Raw genomic sequence first — 13,802 nt, 5'->3', positions numbered from 1 at the left:
TCTCCACCATAGCATAGAGTGGAAGGCAGGTTATTTGAGCAGGGAGGGCAAGACCCCTGACTGGAACATACCCTCCACTCTCTGAATTTCACCCATTTTCTTCGATTGGTGGAAGCTTAGGGCAATTTGTCAGGTATGATTTATCCCGCATTGTGACATAGTTGGCAAGGAGGATATGTGGTAGCAGTGCAGCACGAGTTGGTTGTTGGACCTTTTGAACTGTAAACACGGCATGCAACATGCTCCAATGACTGCAATGTTGATGGAAGCTCACCATTAATAAGCTCAGTAGAAATGGAACTCTTGCTAAGGTCCTTGAAGCGGTTAATGGCTGAATGTCATCATTATCAGGCTTCAAGTAGGCGTTGACCCATGACGAATTGTGTAGGCCAAGGAACCCTTGACATTTGTGACATTCAATAACTTGAACTCGCTCAAATATATCTACTTACTTTTGTTTTGTACCTTGGCTTTGACTGTTGCAAATTTACAGCAGTGTCAGAAAGTGGAGGGTATGTTCCAGTCAAGTGTCTTGCCCTCCCTGCTTCAAAGGCTTTTTTTTATTGATTTGATTGAAGTATTTATTAGAAGTTTTGCATAGGATAAATTACAGTTTCATGACAGTACAGTTCACTGATACAAGGTCAACTAAAAGGAAACTAAGTTAAGGCATAATACGTTGAGAAACTTCGCTTCAACTCATATAAATATAGGCAATACTTGAGCTCATCAAATGTGTCTGCAAAGCAGATTGCAAGGGATGGTGCAGCTGCTTAAACAATACAAACAAAGACTGTCAACATTATTAGGGAGGACATGTAGTGAATCTCTTTGGGCATAATTGACCATGAGCTCTTTAAGAGGATAGGGTATTGGTTTTGGGGTGACGATAACACAGAGGTGTGTATGTTGTGTTGTCAGTGTGAGTGCAGTGCAATAAATGGACATGTTAGTCTGCGCGCCTAAAGTAATACCTTGCAACAGGGACGGCTCCAGGGGGGGGGGGCTAGAGGGGGCTTTAGCCCCCCCTAAGCCCGCCCTCCCCACAAACTCAATTAACACCTGTCAACCATAACTGTCCAACACAAAAATGTTATACATAATACTGAGAATACTAATAAACCATCAAAGGTTACAGTTTCAAATCCCATCAAGATTTGTCGGGCCCCCTCCCCCAGGGGTCCCGGACCCCCTGTGGAAGACCCCTGGTATTTGTTACTACTCCTTTTTGTTTTCAAAGCCCAGCTACAACAACTTTTATGCTTCAGTTATGATCTAATTTAACATTGCTCTGGAGCAGAGCGATTACTGAGATAGGCTCAAGGGTCTGTCTGGGGGTCCCAGGGGAGGAAGGACCCCAACCAAAAGTCAGAAGGATTATTCTGGCTACTTTAAAAGTGCAATAAATGAGCCCAGGAGGTTTTAAAACCTACAAAACAACTCTACTATTATGAAAATAGGACATTAATTGGCTGGCGTACTGTTCTGGGAGGTCCCAAAATAGATAACCCCCAGAAAGGGGGTGGGGGTCCGGAACATTTTACTCCCAACATTTACTCATTTGATTCCTTGACCCAGAAAACATAGGATTGGCATGTTTAATTAAGTTTCTAGGTTGTCCAGAAGCCAAGATAGCACAAATGATGTATTTTATGTCGGCCATTTTGAACGTCCAAAATGGCGGCTTTGCAGGTGTCTGTGCAAATGGGAACATTGATTTTTGGATTCCCCATGCTCTGAAGATTCCAAAAATGTATAGTTTTACAAATCTTCACAAAAATCCGACAAACATACATTTCTTAACGTAACAAACCTGACTAAAATGAGAATCTGCTACATGACTGCAGTGATCAGTTGAGGGGTACATGCTGTATGGGATGGGTACCGGTATGTGAAACAAGCACAACAGGCATTCCCTATGTTGCAATACGTCGCTGTCGGGTGGAAACCTTGTATGATCAAAACTGTTACCTTTCAAGAAATGGGGAAAAAGGAACTGCGTTCCAGACAGTGGATGTAGTTAACTAGTTATTTTGTCACAAGCTATTGTTAATACTTTTCCTGGGTTCAATATTTATAAAAACACACTGACAGACTTGATCATTTTGACTTTAAAAAAAAAAAAAAAAAAAAAAAAAGAAATAGCTAAACAGACCCTCAAGCGTATAAGTTGAAGCCGGCTTTTGCTACTTTTGTGTGACACTGTATGGCAATCATTTATGAAAAGATAATAATAATAATAATAAAGTTGAAATTTGGAGATACGTAAGATAGGTTTTTGCTCAACAGCAAAGTTGTATTTGATTGTGATAGCCATTGAAACCTTTTGGAAACCATTGAAACCTCAGGCCGTTACAAAGTCATAGTCAATAGCGAATCTACATACATCACACAAGCTCACAATACATCACTGACTCGCAAAGCAATTGTGAGCTTTTACATTGACTATTTTAAGCTACGAGATTTGGTGTAGAGAGAAAAATAAGAGTGGTGGACCAAGTAAAGAGCCCAACTCTGTCAACTAAGTTATTTGTTTCCTAACAATGATAGAGGGTTTAAGAGGTTAACACGTTCATTGGTGCAATCTTTCTGTTAGAATACAACAGTTTCAACATAATATGTTTTCATAGACAGTTTTCGTAGCCAGTAGTGAATTGAGATGAATCTGTAATAAGGGCTTTTGAGATATAGATCAATCACAACCAAACACAGTGAGTGCACCTGAAATCATGCAGATTTGACTTCAGGATCTGCTACATACTAGGTTATTTAAATGGTTCTGGTTGGTACTTGTTCCACTTATTCTTGACTCACTTTGGAAGTGAAAATTGGCAAACACCAGGCATTTCTGAAAGTCTCTGTGATAAATACACTATTGATGCATCTGCACACACACAAGATAAAGGAATTTTTACCAGAGGAGTGCAGAGGAGGACAGGTCATAGAGGTTTAGATCAAAAGCTATTCATAAGGGAACATTGCTGTCAATTTTCTTTTCATTCTAAGGTTTCAATATTTTTTTTTCCTCGTCTGGGAATAGTAGCCTCATTGTGATTCATTTTAATGAATAGTCAATGGTACAATTTATCTTCTAATGCTGCTTTTGCAGGCAAAAGACAGGTCTGACAACTGAGGCAAATTTGGAGGCTAAAGCTTTTCCCACCTACCGGTATTGCTAAATGCATCAAGCTGACAATGACAGAACTGTTTGCAAGGTGGACCAAGAGGTGTTTGCAAGAGGACACTGCATTGTAGGACACTAGCAACAACAAGCAACTTTTCAAGGACCGACATCTCAGTAGCAGTACCAAGAATGGCTATATGTTTGTTTGTTTGAATTTGATGAGTGGCGTGATGTACCTGAACGTGTGAAACTTAATGAAAAGTCATAATGCCCGATCAGACAAGCTTTGTAAATGCATTGGGGCTAGATTCACACTTTGTTGTGGTACTAATCAGGTCTTAAAGGCCTACTCCATGTTGAACCAGAATTTGAGGAATGTAGGCCAATTGAAAAGCCAGTCTTTTTACATATCAAACTAAAACACAAGCACAAGGAAGACCTACATGTTAATAATCACCCAAAGTCTGGGAATATTTTAACAAAATTTGACTTATGCAGTTACATCCTATTAAAGAAATACAAAAACAGCTAATCTACAAACTCACAATACTTCATGATGAGACCCATTGTGAACTGGTAGATCGGTTACATGAATGTTTGCATACATTTTTGAAAATGTTCGCTTATAATGACATTATCACATATCGTCACTGTCAGGCAGAAACCTCGTATCTCCAAGTTTCAAATTTGTAAAATGTTTCGCAAAGTAAAGCAACTGCTTCATCATACAAGGCCATCGTACAAAAGTAGTGAAAACAGCTGATCTACAAGCACACTTGTGTGCTTGACTGTTTTCACTAGTTTAAAGGGATATTACACTTTCAAAAAACTTTTGGTCATTGTATGGTCTAATCAGGCTTGTATGAACACCCTGAACAGTTTTTAATTTGCTTCATTCAGTATTTAGATATTTGATGTAAATGTTACCAGCTCCAACACGCCCAGGCCCTCTCCACATACACACCCATTGTAACTTCAAACTCCATTTTAACCATGATAGATTCATTAAAAACACACATTATTTTTTCTGGTGACTCATAATACCCTCCTAATACGTGAGCAGACCGTGTTTTTTCAATAACTTTTTTCATTTATTTTCAATAAAATATTATTGTATTTAATGTTTTCCATTTTCCCAAAGAATTATTAAAAATAAAAGAAAAACGTTATTGAAAAAACACGGTCTGCTCACGTATTAGGAGGGTATTATGAGTCACCAGAAAAAATCATGTGTGTTTTTAATGAATCTATCATGGTTAAAATGGAGTTTGAAGTTACAATGGGTGTGTATGTGGAGAGGGCCTGGGCGTGTTGGAGCTGGTAACATTTACATCAAATATCTAAATACTGAATGAAGCAAATTAAAAACTGTTCAGGGTGTTCATACAAGCCTGATTAGACCATACAATGACCAAAAGTTTTTTGAAAGTGTAATATCTCTTTAAATCATTTTAAAAATGATAAAATACAAAACAGTTTTGGACAAGGTTTCCACCAACGACGATATAATATCCAAAATTGGGACCCCAGGGTTAAGTGGTTATGGACAGTATGCAAATGAAACGTCCTGGTTGAGTTAATGTATTGCCACTGCTCTCTTCTGTAAAATTGAGTACAAAGCAGACAAACTTGATCAGTCCTGTCCTGATAAAGAGAGAGGCCCGCGGGGAGACGCCATGCTGTGTTCAAAGGGGTATCCCTCACCAGGAATCATGACTGTTCTTGCCAACATGACGCCACTTTAATCCCACCTCTTAGTTCAGTGTTAGCACCAAGGGCAACCAAGCAGACAAGTTTTCTTTCTACACATTTACTAAGATAGATCATAAGCAAATGGCCAGGTAGGCTAAAACATTACAAGCAAATTACTTCTCACACAGATGGTTTCGGACAAAACCTTTAAGACAAAATACAGAGCAAGGAATATGCGATGGCTGTTGAATATGTATTAAGCATAGAAGATTGGCCTATATTGCAGAAAGCAAGGAACTAAATCTAGATGTGTCACGCCTCATGTAGGCCCTTTTACACCAGGGAATACAGTCTAAAGATGAGAGCAGCTACTGTATGCACATCTACCCTGGTAGGTTAGAGCCAAGACATAATATACACTGGTTGCATGTCTTATAGTTCAGTCAGGTAACTCACAATATATTGAACAATGTTTATGTTTATTATTAATGAGTATACAAGTGTGTATGTCACGTTTAATTTGGCGTTTGGCTCTGCTAAATTTTCTCCCTGCTCAGCAGCAAGCAGCACAGAAGCAGAACATCATTAACCATAATGAGCAGGGAGATATATAGATATATAAACAACCCCCCATGGGGAACAGAGTTAGCAGAGCCTACTGGTGGTGCTGGGGAGGCGGTGGGGGCAAGAAAACACAAGCAACAGACCAGGCAAGAGCAGCAGGTAGAATGACAGACTGGGCGGGCTTAAGTAGTTGGCAAATGATCAGCTGACTGCCATGTCGGCCAATGACGTAGGGTCTGGCATAATAGTGAGTATTAGTGTCCTTATACACCTGCAATGCAATGTACCCTCTCGAGTATACCTGCCTGAACTAACTTCGCGAGCTACGTATCATTTATATAGGGCTACTAGCATGAGATTCTGATTGTTTTCCTCAAGTAGGGGTACAGCTGTTAATTGAACTAATGGATTATAATATTATAACATTATCAGAAATGTGTCAATAATCGATTTTCAAAATAGTGAAAATATAGCAGATCACCACGCAACACAGTGGGATAGAGCTTGTAGATCAGCCATTTTTGTAAGACATCTGTGTATGACTACGCCAGGGAGACATACGCCGGGGAGAAAGGCCTATATAAAAAATTCAAATGTGCTTCTTTGATTATTCGATTAATCAAAAAAGTACATGAACAGAATAATTGCTATGAAGAAGTTAATTGCAGCCCTAGTTTGTGTTCATTATTAGTTGTAGATAATAATAAAAAAGGCTAAATCATGAAACATGCACCAATGATTGTTTAGCTGGAGCAAACTGTTACAAGAACATTGCATCCTTAAACAAAACAATGTGTAAAATACTGTGAATACCTTTGTGACTGAAATTCAGAAAAAGGTTTAGAGTAGGAATACTTCCACCTAATTGCAAAGAAATCTATATTTAATTTGGGGCATCAATTGAACTTGAAAAAGCAGCTGATTTTCCTGTGTACTGCTTGAGTTGGTTGCAAGCAACACCAGCTGAACCACTCATTAAGAGTTAACCCGGCAGCTTGTCAAGTGCCCCTAGGATGATAGACACTAATTGTTGCAATCACAGAAAGCAATTAACAATGGGGTCAGAAGTTTCCAGAGGGGAGTCTATGTCAATTAAAAGGTTTCCGATTGAAAATGACTACAATGTCTAAATTAAGACTCCCCCTCCCTTTTTTCATGGATTGACATGTATTACTGAACAACTGTCATACAAATGGCAAAAGCAGGGATTCTTACTTAAATGTTGACCAAAGCAGAGTCATTGCTGTGAGACAATAGCACTGTGCTCCTTTAATACATTTATATAAGATTCAATACTCCAGATTCACCGGTCTGAAAGTTTGAGTATTACTATGCTATTCATTCTTTTACATTTATGTTGATGCTGGTTTAGTTTTGAGTAGCCCTGAAATCCTGTACAATAATTGGATTGTATTGTATGAAGACAATATGAAATTCTAATGATAAAGATCATCTAGATCATAAATATCAAGAAAATATATTTGCCAGTAGGAAAGGTCTCAAATTCAAGTCAAAGGTGAAACAATTTTGTAAGCTTCCCAGGTGCTCCAGCACACATGGCACATTGCAGCAATGAAGCCATCTTTTTTCTTTTTTCAACGACCATGCAGCTCCACAAGCACCGTCAAATTAATTAACAATGACTTATAATACAAAGCACTTTCAACTAAGTGTGTGCTGTGAACAGAGCCAGATTGACATGAATCTTTGCCTCAGCAACTCTTTTTAAAACAGTTGCTTTTGCCTTCCAAGAGAAGTTAAGGGCGAATTTCCCCTGGACCAATGCCAGGAAAAGGAACCCAGGGACCTTACTGACACTCCATCCACACGAAGTGCTTCATACTACCAACTGGGCTTTAATTGATTTAGTGTATTATTGCTCAATACGTTCAAAAGAATTGACTGATAATGTTGCTATGATTTGTTAAGAACTCCGAGTCCAGATCAACACAATGATCATTCATTTCTGATAAAGATTAACACAGAGCATCATAAAGAATATTCCATGTTCACATTCTGCAGGATTGCAGATTTAAGTTTGAAACACCAGAATTCAAGGACTTTTTGAGTACACTGGCCGATGCTAGATTTTTGGGTCTGATACCCCGATAGTCCTCCTAGACCCCCAATTACCAATGTATTGAGCTTTTTGACCAATTTTATTAAACCATGTAAACCCTATTCAAAACATTCCTGATACCAATGTCAGAGAAAAAGTCTAATAATGGCCAAACAAATATATCGGGCTCTAAATTCTATACTACTGAATGGTTAGTGTCCATACCTAGGACTCCGGAGGTCCCAGAGGTCCCAGGTACGATTCCAGCTCCAGCTATGTGTTGAAGTATCCATAAGCAAGACATCTAGCCCCTAACTGCTCCCCCCCCACAGCGCTCCTTGTGGGCAGCATCAGCTGGGTTAAGTTGAAACTGAATTTCTCTGTGGGATAATATTGGTAATTGTTATTATATTATTCTTGGATTTATGTTTTTTAATTAATCAGGATATTTCCCATTCTCACTGCTAAAACATACCGATGGAGCAAGAGAGAAAGACAAGTGAACACTAGACATACACATACTGACACAAGTGAGCATCTCATCTGGTTAAAGCACAGCCAAATATAACTGGACTGATTGCTGTAAATTAAGTGGAAGATATTGGTCAATTGGTGTCATACTTCATCTATTCATTTATGTAGCTGGACATGGGATGATGGCCTGCTGTATTGTAATTGTATCACCACATCTGCTGTTCTAAGGCAAACATTGTGTCTGTTATACATACTATTACTCTGTAAGTATTGCTCTACTTTCACTCATAACCAGCAGAAAGAGTTTATAAGCCTTACACACTGCCCCTATAGAAGCCATGCTACTCTTTACAAGCAGCCAGCCCAAAAAAGTACATCCTTACTCCCCAGTCCCAAATAAAATTTGGTCAGAGGGTGGCGCTAGAGGAAAGGCCATGAGGTCACCATATTAGTTAGCCTCATCCTTCGAGGACCATGAATGTGCTCAGCTCATGCCATGACAATCCAGGCAATGGTTTTCGAGATATCTCGCCTGGGACCAAAGTGTTGGATACAACACTGTCTTGTTTGAGTGATTGGACAGACAACACTGTCTTGTTTGAGTGATGGACTGACTGACATTGCTTGTAGCCATACAAACAAATCAACTCTTGAAAGACAAATTCTGCAAACCTCTGAATCTGTATTGTACACTGCTAACTTATGAACAAATGTGATGAAAAGAAAAGAAAAACAAAACACTGTATATTATGTCATGCTCATTTGGTGTGTAAAGCAAGACCTAATTTCCAGTAATGGAGCTGATTGATTACTCCTGTTTTCTTTTCTTTCTACTTTCTAGTAATCCTATTATGACTAAAACAACATGTTCTAGTAACCACAAAGTACATGTCACCATCCACCCTCCATAGTTGTTAAATGTACCATTTGCTATTGGAAGTGTTTTTTTTTTCTTCTGGCCACCACTTTCAGGCACAGTGTCTCGGGGCATCATTGCCTACTACTACTGTAATTACACGTTTGGACATTTGTCATTACAGGGAAACAAGAAACTTGCACAAATCTACAAACAATGAGCTGGTAATAAGTTAGTCAAGAGGCCACAAAGAGGGAGTAAGTATGCAAACCATCAGGTAAACTGTGGGTGAGGTAAACATCTTTCTTGAGTGCCATGCACATACACACAGGCACATAGCACACAGGGGCTTTATGGGCTGTTATTCATTATCCACACGACTGCATTCCAGGGGCTGGACAAAAGGAGTTATCGCCACCATCACTCAGAGGCAAGCACAAGAGAGGGAGAGAGGGATTTAAGCAGGTTCTCAAACAAGATGCCCCCACCTGATAACCTTAGCACTGCTGTGTTGCACCATTCCCACATCATGTCCTAATGCATTCACAAATCCAAAGTTGTGGTGGTCATGGTGGAGGGGGGGGGGGGGGGGGGGGGGGGGGGCTAAAAAGTTGAATGAATGAAGAGAGTGAGAAGGTGGGAGAGTGAGGAGAAGGGAAACCTGAAGTCAGACAGAGAACACAGAGAGGAGAGAGAGCAGCGTGAACATTAACACAGAATGGAAGCGATGTGTGTGTCTAAAGATAACAACCCTTACCCTCCCCTTTACAAGAAGTGATCAGAGAGGCCACAAGTGCACCTCGCCCCTACCTGACTCGTGTGTGGTGACGGCTATGTGAGGCGGTTCCGATAAGACTGCCATGCATGTGCTCAACACCCCCTCTGCCTTTTTTCCTGGCTTTGAGTCTTGTGAAATTGTGAGAAATCGTTGTGAGTTCTAGCTGGAAATGTTGTGATTCATCCCCACACACCTTGATGTTGAGTACACAGTAGCACAATGTGTTACACTGTGTTTAGAGCCCTCTTAGAAGGACAGGCTTTCTGTCAGTTGTTATTATTACAAAACTCACCTGACATCCTCCATCATACTACAAGATAAAAGATCTTCATGCAATTACTTTTGTCACTATAAATCAGTGTTTCTCAAACTTTCACATTTCAAGGTCTCCCCTTAACTCTGGCAGTGTACAAATGGAACCAAATGGACCCGTTAGGGTTCATTTGGTTCCATTTGTACACTGTCAGAGTTACAGACTTGTATGGGTTAATTTAGACCCCCCTAAAGGAACCCACAGAGTCCCCGGAATCCACTTTGAGAACCACTGCTATAAATCATGTGCTCAAATGCTACAATTAGACTATGTTGAGGGAAGCTTCTATGTGACCTATTCTAACTATCAACTTTACGATTCAATATATGATAGCTAACATTATTGATAGAATATGAGAATGTCAGTTCTGATGCACATTCAAGTATCAACAGTATCACAATAGTGTGATGGGGATAACCGATTAGTACAGTAGTAGTGACATCACTTAGGTTAAAGATATTTAACTTTTGTATGTGTAGTAATTACACCTGATTCATCATCTTAATTTGCACTGAACCCAATGTTCAATAATATCTGAAGAACCAAGCAGGGTAAAAATTTGCTCCTTTCGCAGTGGAGTGAGGGTTTCCGAAAGGAGCTAGGTAAAAATGCCCATCTGCTCTCTGAAAAAGAAAAAATAAGAAAAACAGGAACAATATAATTTCAGAAAAACAACTCACCTTTTTTGAACTCCTCCAGCATTGCATCTAGCTTGGTGTCATTGAATACAAAGTGCAACTGGTGACTATAAAACTTTGTAATCGTTTTAAGTGGGGTACAATCATCTGGATCAACGAATGCCAGGTCCTTCACGAACAGTAGATCCACTATGTTAGACCTTTCACCCTCGAACACTGGGATGCGCGTGTAACCGCTCTCCATGATTTCAGACATGGTATTAAAATCAAGGAGGCCATCAGCTGGAATCATAAAACAATCTCTCAGCGGTGTCATCACATCTTCCACTGTCTTAGTCCTGAGTTCCAGAGCACCCTGGATGATGTTCAACTCCTCTTTGACGAGATCATTATAGGGATCTGTCACTCGCAGCATCTCCAGAAGTTTCTCCCGGTTGTAGACGGTCCCTATCTCCTGACCCAGCAAGTAATCTAACAGTTTGCTGACTGGATACGAAGCGGGAAAAGTGAGGAGCATGAAGAATTTAGTAAGGAATATTGTGTTTGCGCCTACGGCAAGGCCATGTCTGGAACAGATAGCTTGAGGCACAATTTCTCCAAAGATGACTATTCCAATGGTAGACATCACCACTGCAATCAACCCAGAACCAGCAATATCATCCAACAGTATAGTCAGTGTTGTATTCACCAACACGTTTCCGAGGAGGAGTGAGCAAAGTAAATAATTCCCTTGGCTCCTGACCGGCTCTATCCTTTTGGCATAATTCTTCTCCCTTTCTGTGCCACAATTCTGGACTATTTGGAGCTCCATGGGGTCCAGAGCCATCAGCCCCAGGTTCAGCCCACTGAACATGCCCGAGAGGCAGAGCAACATGGAAATGAAGATGACCTGGAACCAAAAGGGCAAGAGAAACTTCTTCTCCTCCACCACTATCACCTTTGTGTCATCTCCATCATGATAGATCCATGTGTTTTCCGTCCACGGGTCGTGCATTCCAACCGCGGCTGGCGTGGAGGTGGCGATACAAAGGTAATACGCTTTACTCTTTTCCGTCTTTCGAAGTGGCTTGACCTCAATCTCAACTATTCCCGACGTCTTGCGGTTCAGGATGATGCTCGGCAATATGATTATATCCGAAGTCCTGATGCCGCAGGGATGCAAGCCAGATGTATCCTCCTGGCTCTGGTTGTCCCCTGACGAGCTGTCAACGTTCCCTATGGCTCGGCTCCGCTCGTGTTCCGTAAATGCAATTTTGGACCAGGTCTCGTTGTTTATGTTTTGCCCGTAGACCCTTAATTTCACCCGGGACCGTTCACTCACTCGCAGGTAGCCCCTATCCATGAAGGAAATGTCGTCCGTATCCTCCAGTCGGAGGCCAATGATGACAGTCTCCTCTGACCCTTCTTTGCCACTTGTCGGGGTGACCAAACAGCCGCTGACAGTTAAGAAAATCACAGCCAGAGCTCGAACCCGGCTAAGTGACGCCATTTTTGCAGCGGCGGGTACTGGGGCTGACGGTTCTGCCATATTGATCACGGGCAACCCAACCTCCTGAATGAAAAGGGGTTTTAAAAATCAGAGCCAGTCGGAGTCCGCCGTCATCTCCGCCGAGGGTGGCCGTGTGTCGCGCATCGGGGACCTTCTCGCTTCCACTCCGATACTGACTGATCCCTGATGAGCGGAGGGCTGTGTGTGCCCCCCTGATGTCCCCGAGACAGGCGACGGCACCGTCCAATCAATGCAGCAGCTGATCAGGGGCGGGCAGTTCACAGCCTCTTCAACAAATCACATTCCAAAGTAAGGGGAAGCGAGATAAACAGGACTCTCCTCTCTTTCAACCTGGGCCGGGGTCCTCACTTTACTTTCGGCATGTCATTGTAGGAGACATGCTTTAAAAATATTGTTTTCTTCTTTTTTTATAGCGTAATACGCCGGTATACCAGCTCCCACTGCGTCGCATTGCTACGCTTGTATACACCAATGCCGTCGTAATAGGCTTCAGTGATACATTTTACGAGATATGATCCAATATTGGAATAAGTCTTATAAATCATAATTGCAATAACAAATACCCATACTGACTTCAAACTGCTGCAGGCAGAGATAATTGAGTCTGACTCCTGTGCTGTGTTAACAAAAGTGACTGCAATTGCCACAGGGGTTCACTATTATAATAGATTAATTAGTATATTAATTAGTAGCGTCCTCCACTCATTAGGTTCGTTTGTTCCATGAGTGAGGGCTCTGTGCTCAAAAGTCGTGCTGCGCATGACTAGGCCTATGCAGTTTTTTGCCAAGGAGAATACAATGAAACTTTCAAGCTAAAATTGGAGTTGGTTATTAACAGTCAAGTGGAGGAGGAAGTAGGCCCACAAAATAATACCACAATGAATTAAGTCCTGTATTCAAATGTTTTGAATAAAAGGCATCTAAATATAAATACGTATAGGCCTACAGTAGACCTACCCTACATTATATAATGTATTATACGTTTTAATTATGGAGAATAAGTTGTTAATAATGGGAATGTATTGCATTCATCACTTGTAGCAGGTGGAAAAGGACAAGGTTAATTGTTGCCCAATTAGCCTACTTTAGCTATGCGCTGCTGGGTAGCTTACATATCATGATCAAAATTGATCAGTTAATGTACGTTTTGTATCAATAATACAAAGTAACAAGCAACTAAGCCTGGCAATTAAGTGCAATAGGCCTATTTGCCTGTTAGTGTTGTGTATAAAAGTAGCCTTAAAGTGTAAGAAATAGAAATAGAAATAGAAAAGTGTAGGCTGCCTAGAAAAATAGCTTTAGTATCTTACAATTGTACCAAAGTTACTTTCCATCACTGCAACATTCATGCATCAAACTTACTGTAGGCTAATTATACATTAATAATAACCGAATATCGCAGTATGCATATTACATGCACAAAGACTCAAAGATATAGCCTAAAGATTTGGAAGGTGATGATTTATTACTTTAAAATTATAACAATATTGCCATCTGTTCAGTAGCAGAAGTATAGATAACTGATATTATCAACCACCCATTGTAGTCTAGCATAAAACAAAAAAGGTTCTTATTTTAAACAAATTCCCTACCATGACTGTCTGAACCTTGTTGATGATATACATTTGCTTTTATGGATTATGCAGCAGATATTAGTAATGCATCTGTCTGCCAGTGGTGGAAGAGGTAGCCTACTCAGAATTCTTACATATTAGAAGTAATATAAAGCAAGTCTCTTGCACACCTACAAAGGTGACAGGTGCGTAGAAGACCAAACAGTGTCCAAAGCACTGA

At 40.5% G+C, this 13,802-nt stretch overlaps 1 protein-coding gene across 1 annotated transcript in view; it reads right to left on the bottom strand.

Moving 5' to 3' along the window:
- The window catches only part of cnnm2b (cyclin and CBS domain divalent metal cation transport mediator 2b), a gene marked incomplete at both ends in the record, with an annotated part of 67,474 nt that extends 55,448 nt beyond the window's left edge, over positions 1-12,026 (bottom strand). The window contains one exon of the mRNA XM_080721412.1: positions 10,541-12,026. Coding sequence (XP_080577538.1) covers positions 10,541-12,026 — 1,486 coding nt within the window. The remainder of the gene's footprint in view (positions 1-10,540) is intronic.
- Positions 12,027-13,802: the final 1,776 nt, after the last annotated feature.

The sequence above is a fragment of the Nannobrachium achirus genome, assembly GCF_963921795.1.
Source record: "Nannobrachium achirus genome assembly, chromosome: 3".
NCBI lineage: Eukaryota > Metazoa > Chordata > Actinopteri > Myctophiformes > Myctophidae > Nannobrachium > Nannobrachium achirus.
The sequence above is the reverse complement of the archived record's forward strand: the minus strand, read 5'-3'. Positions and strand labels throughout refer to the sequence as shown.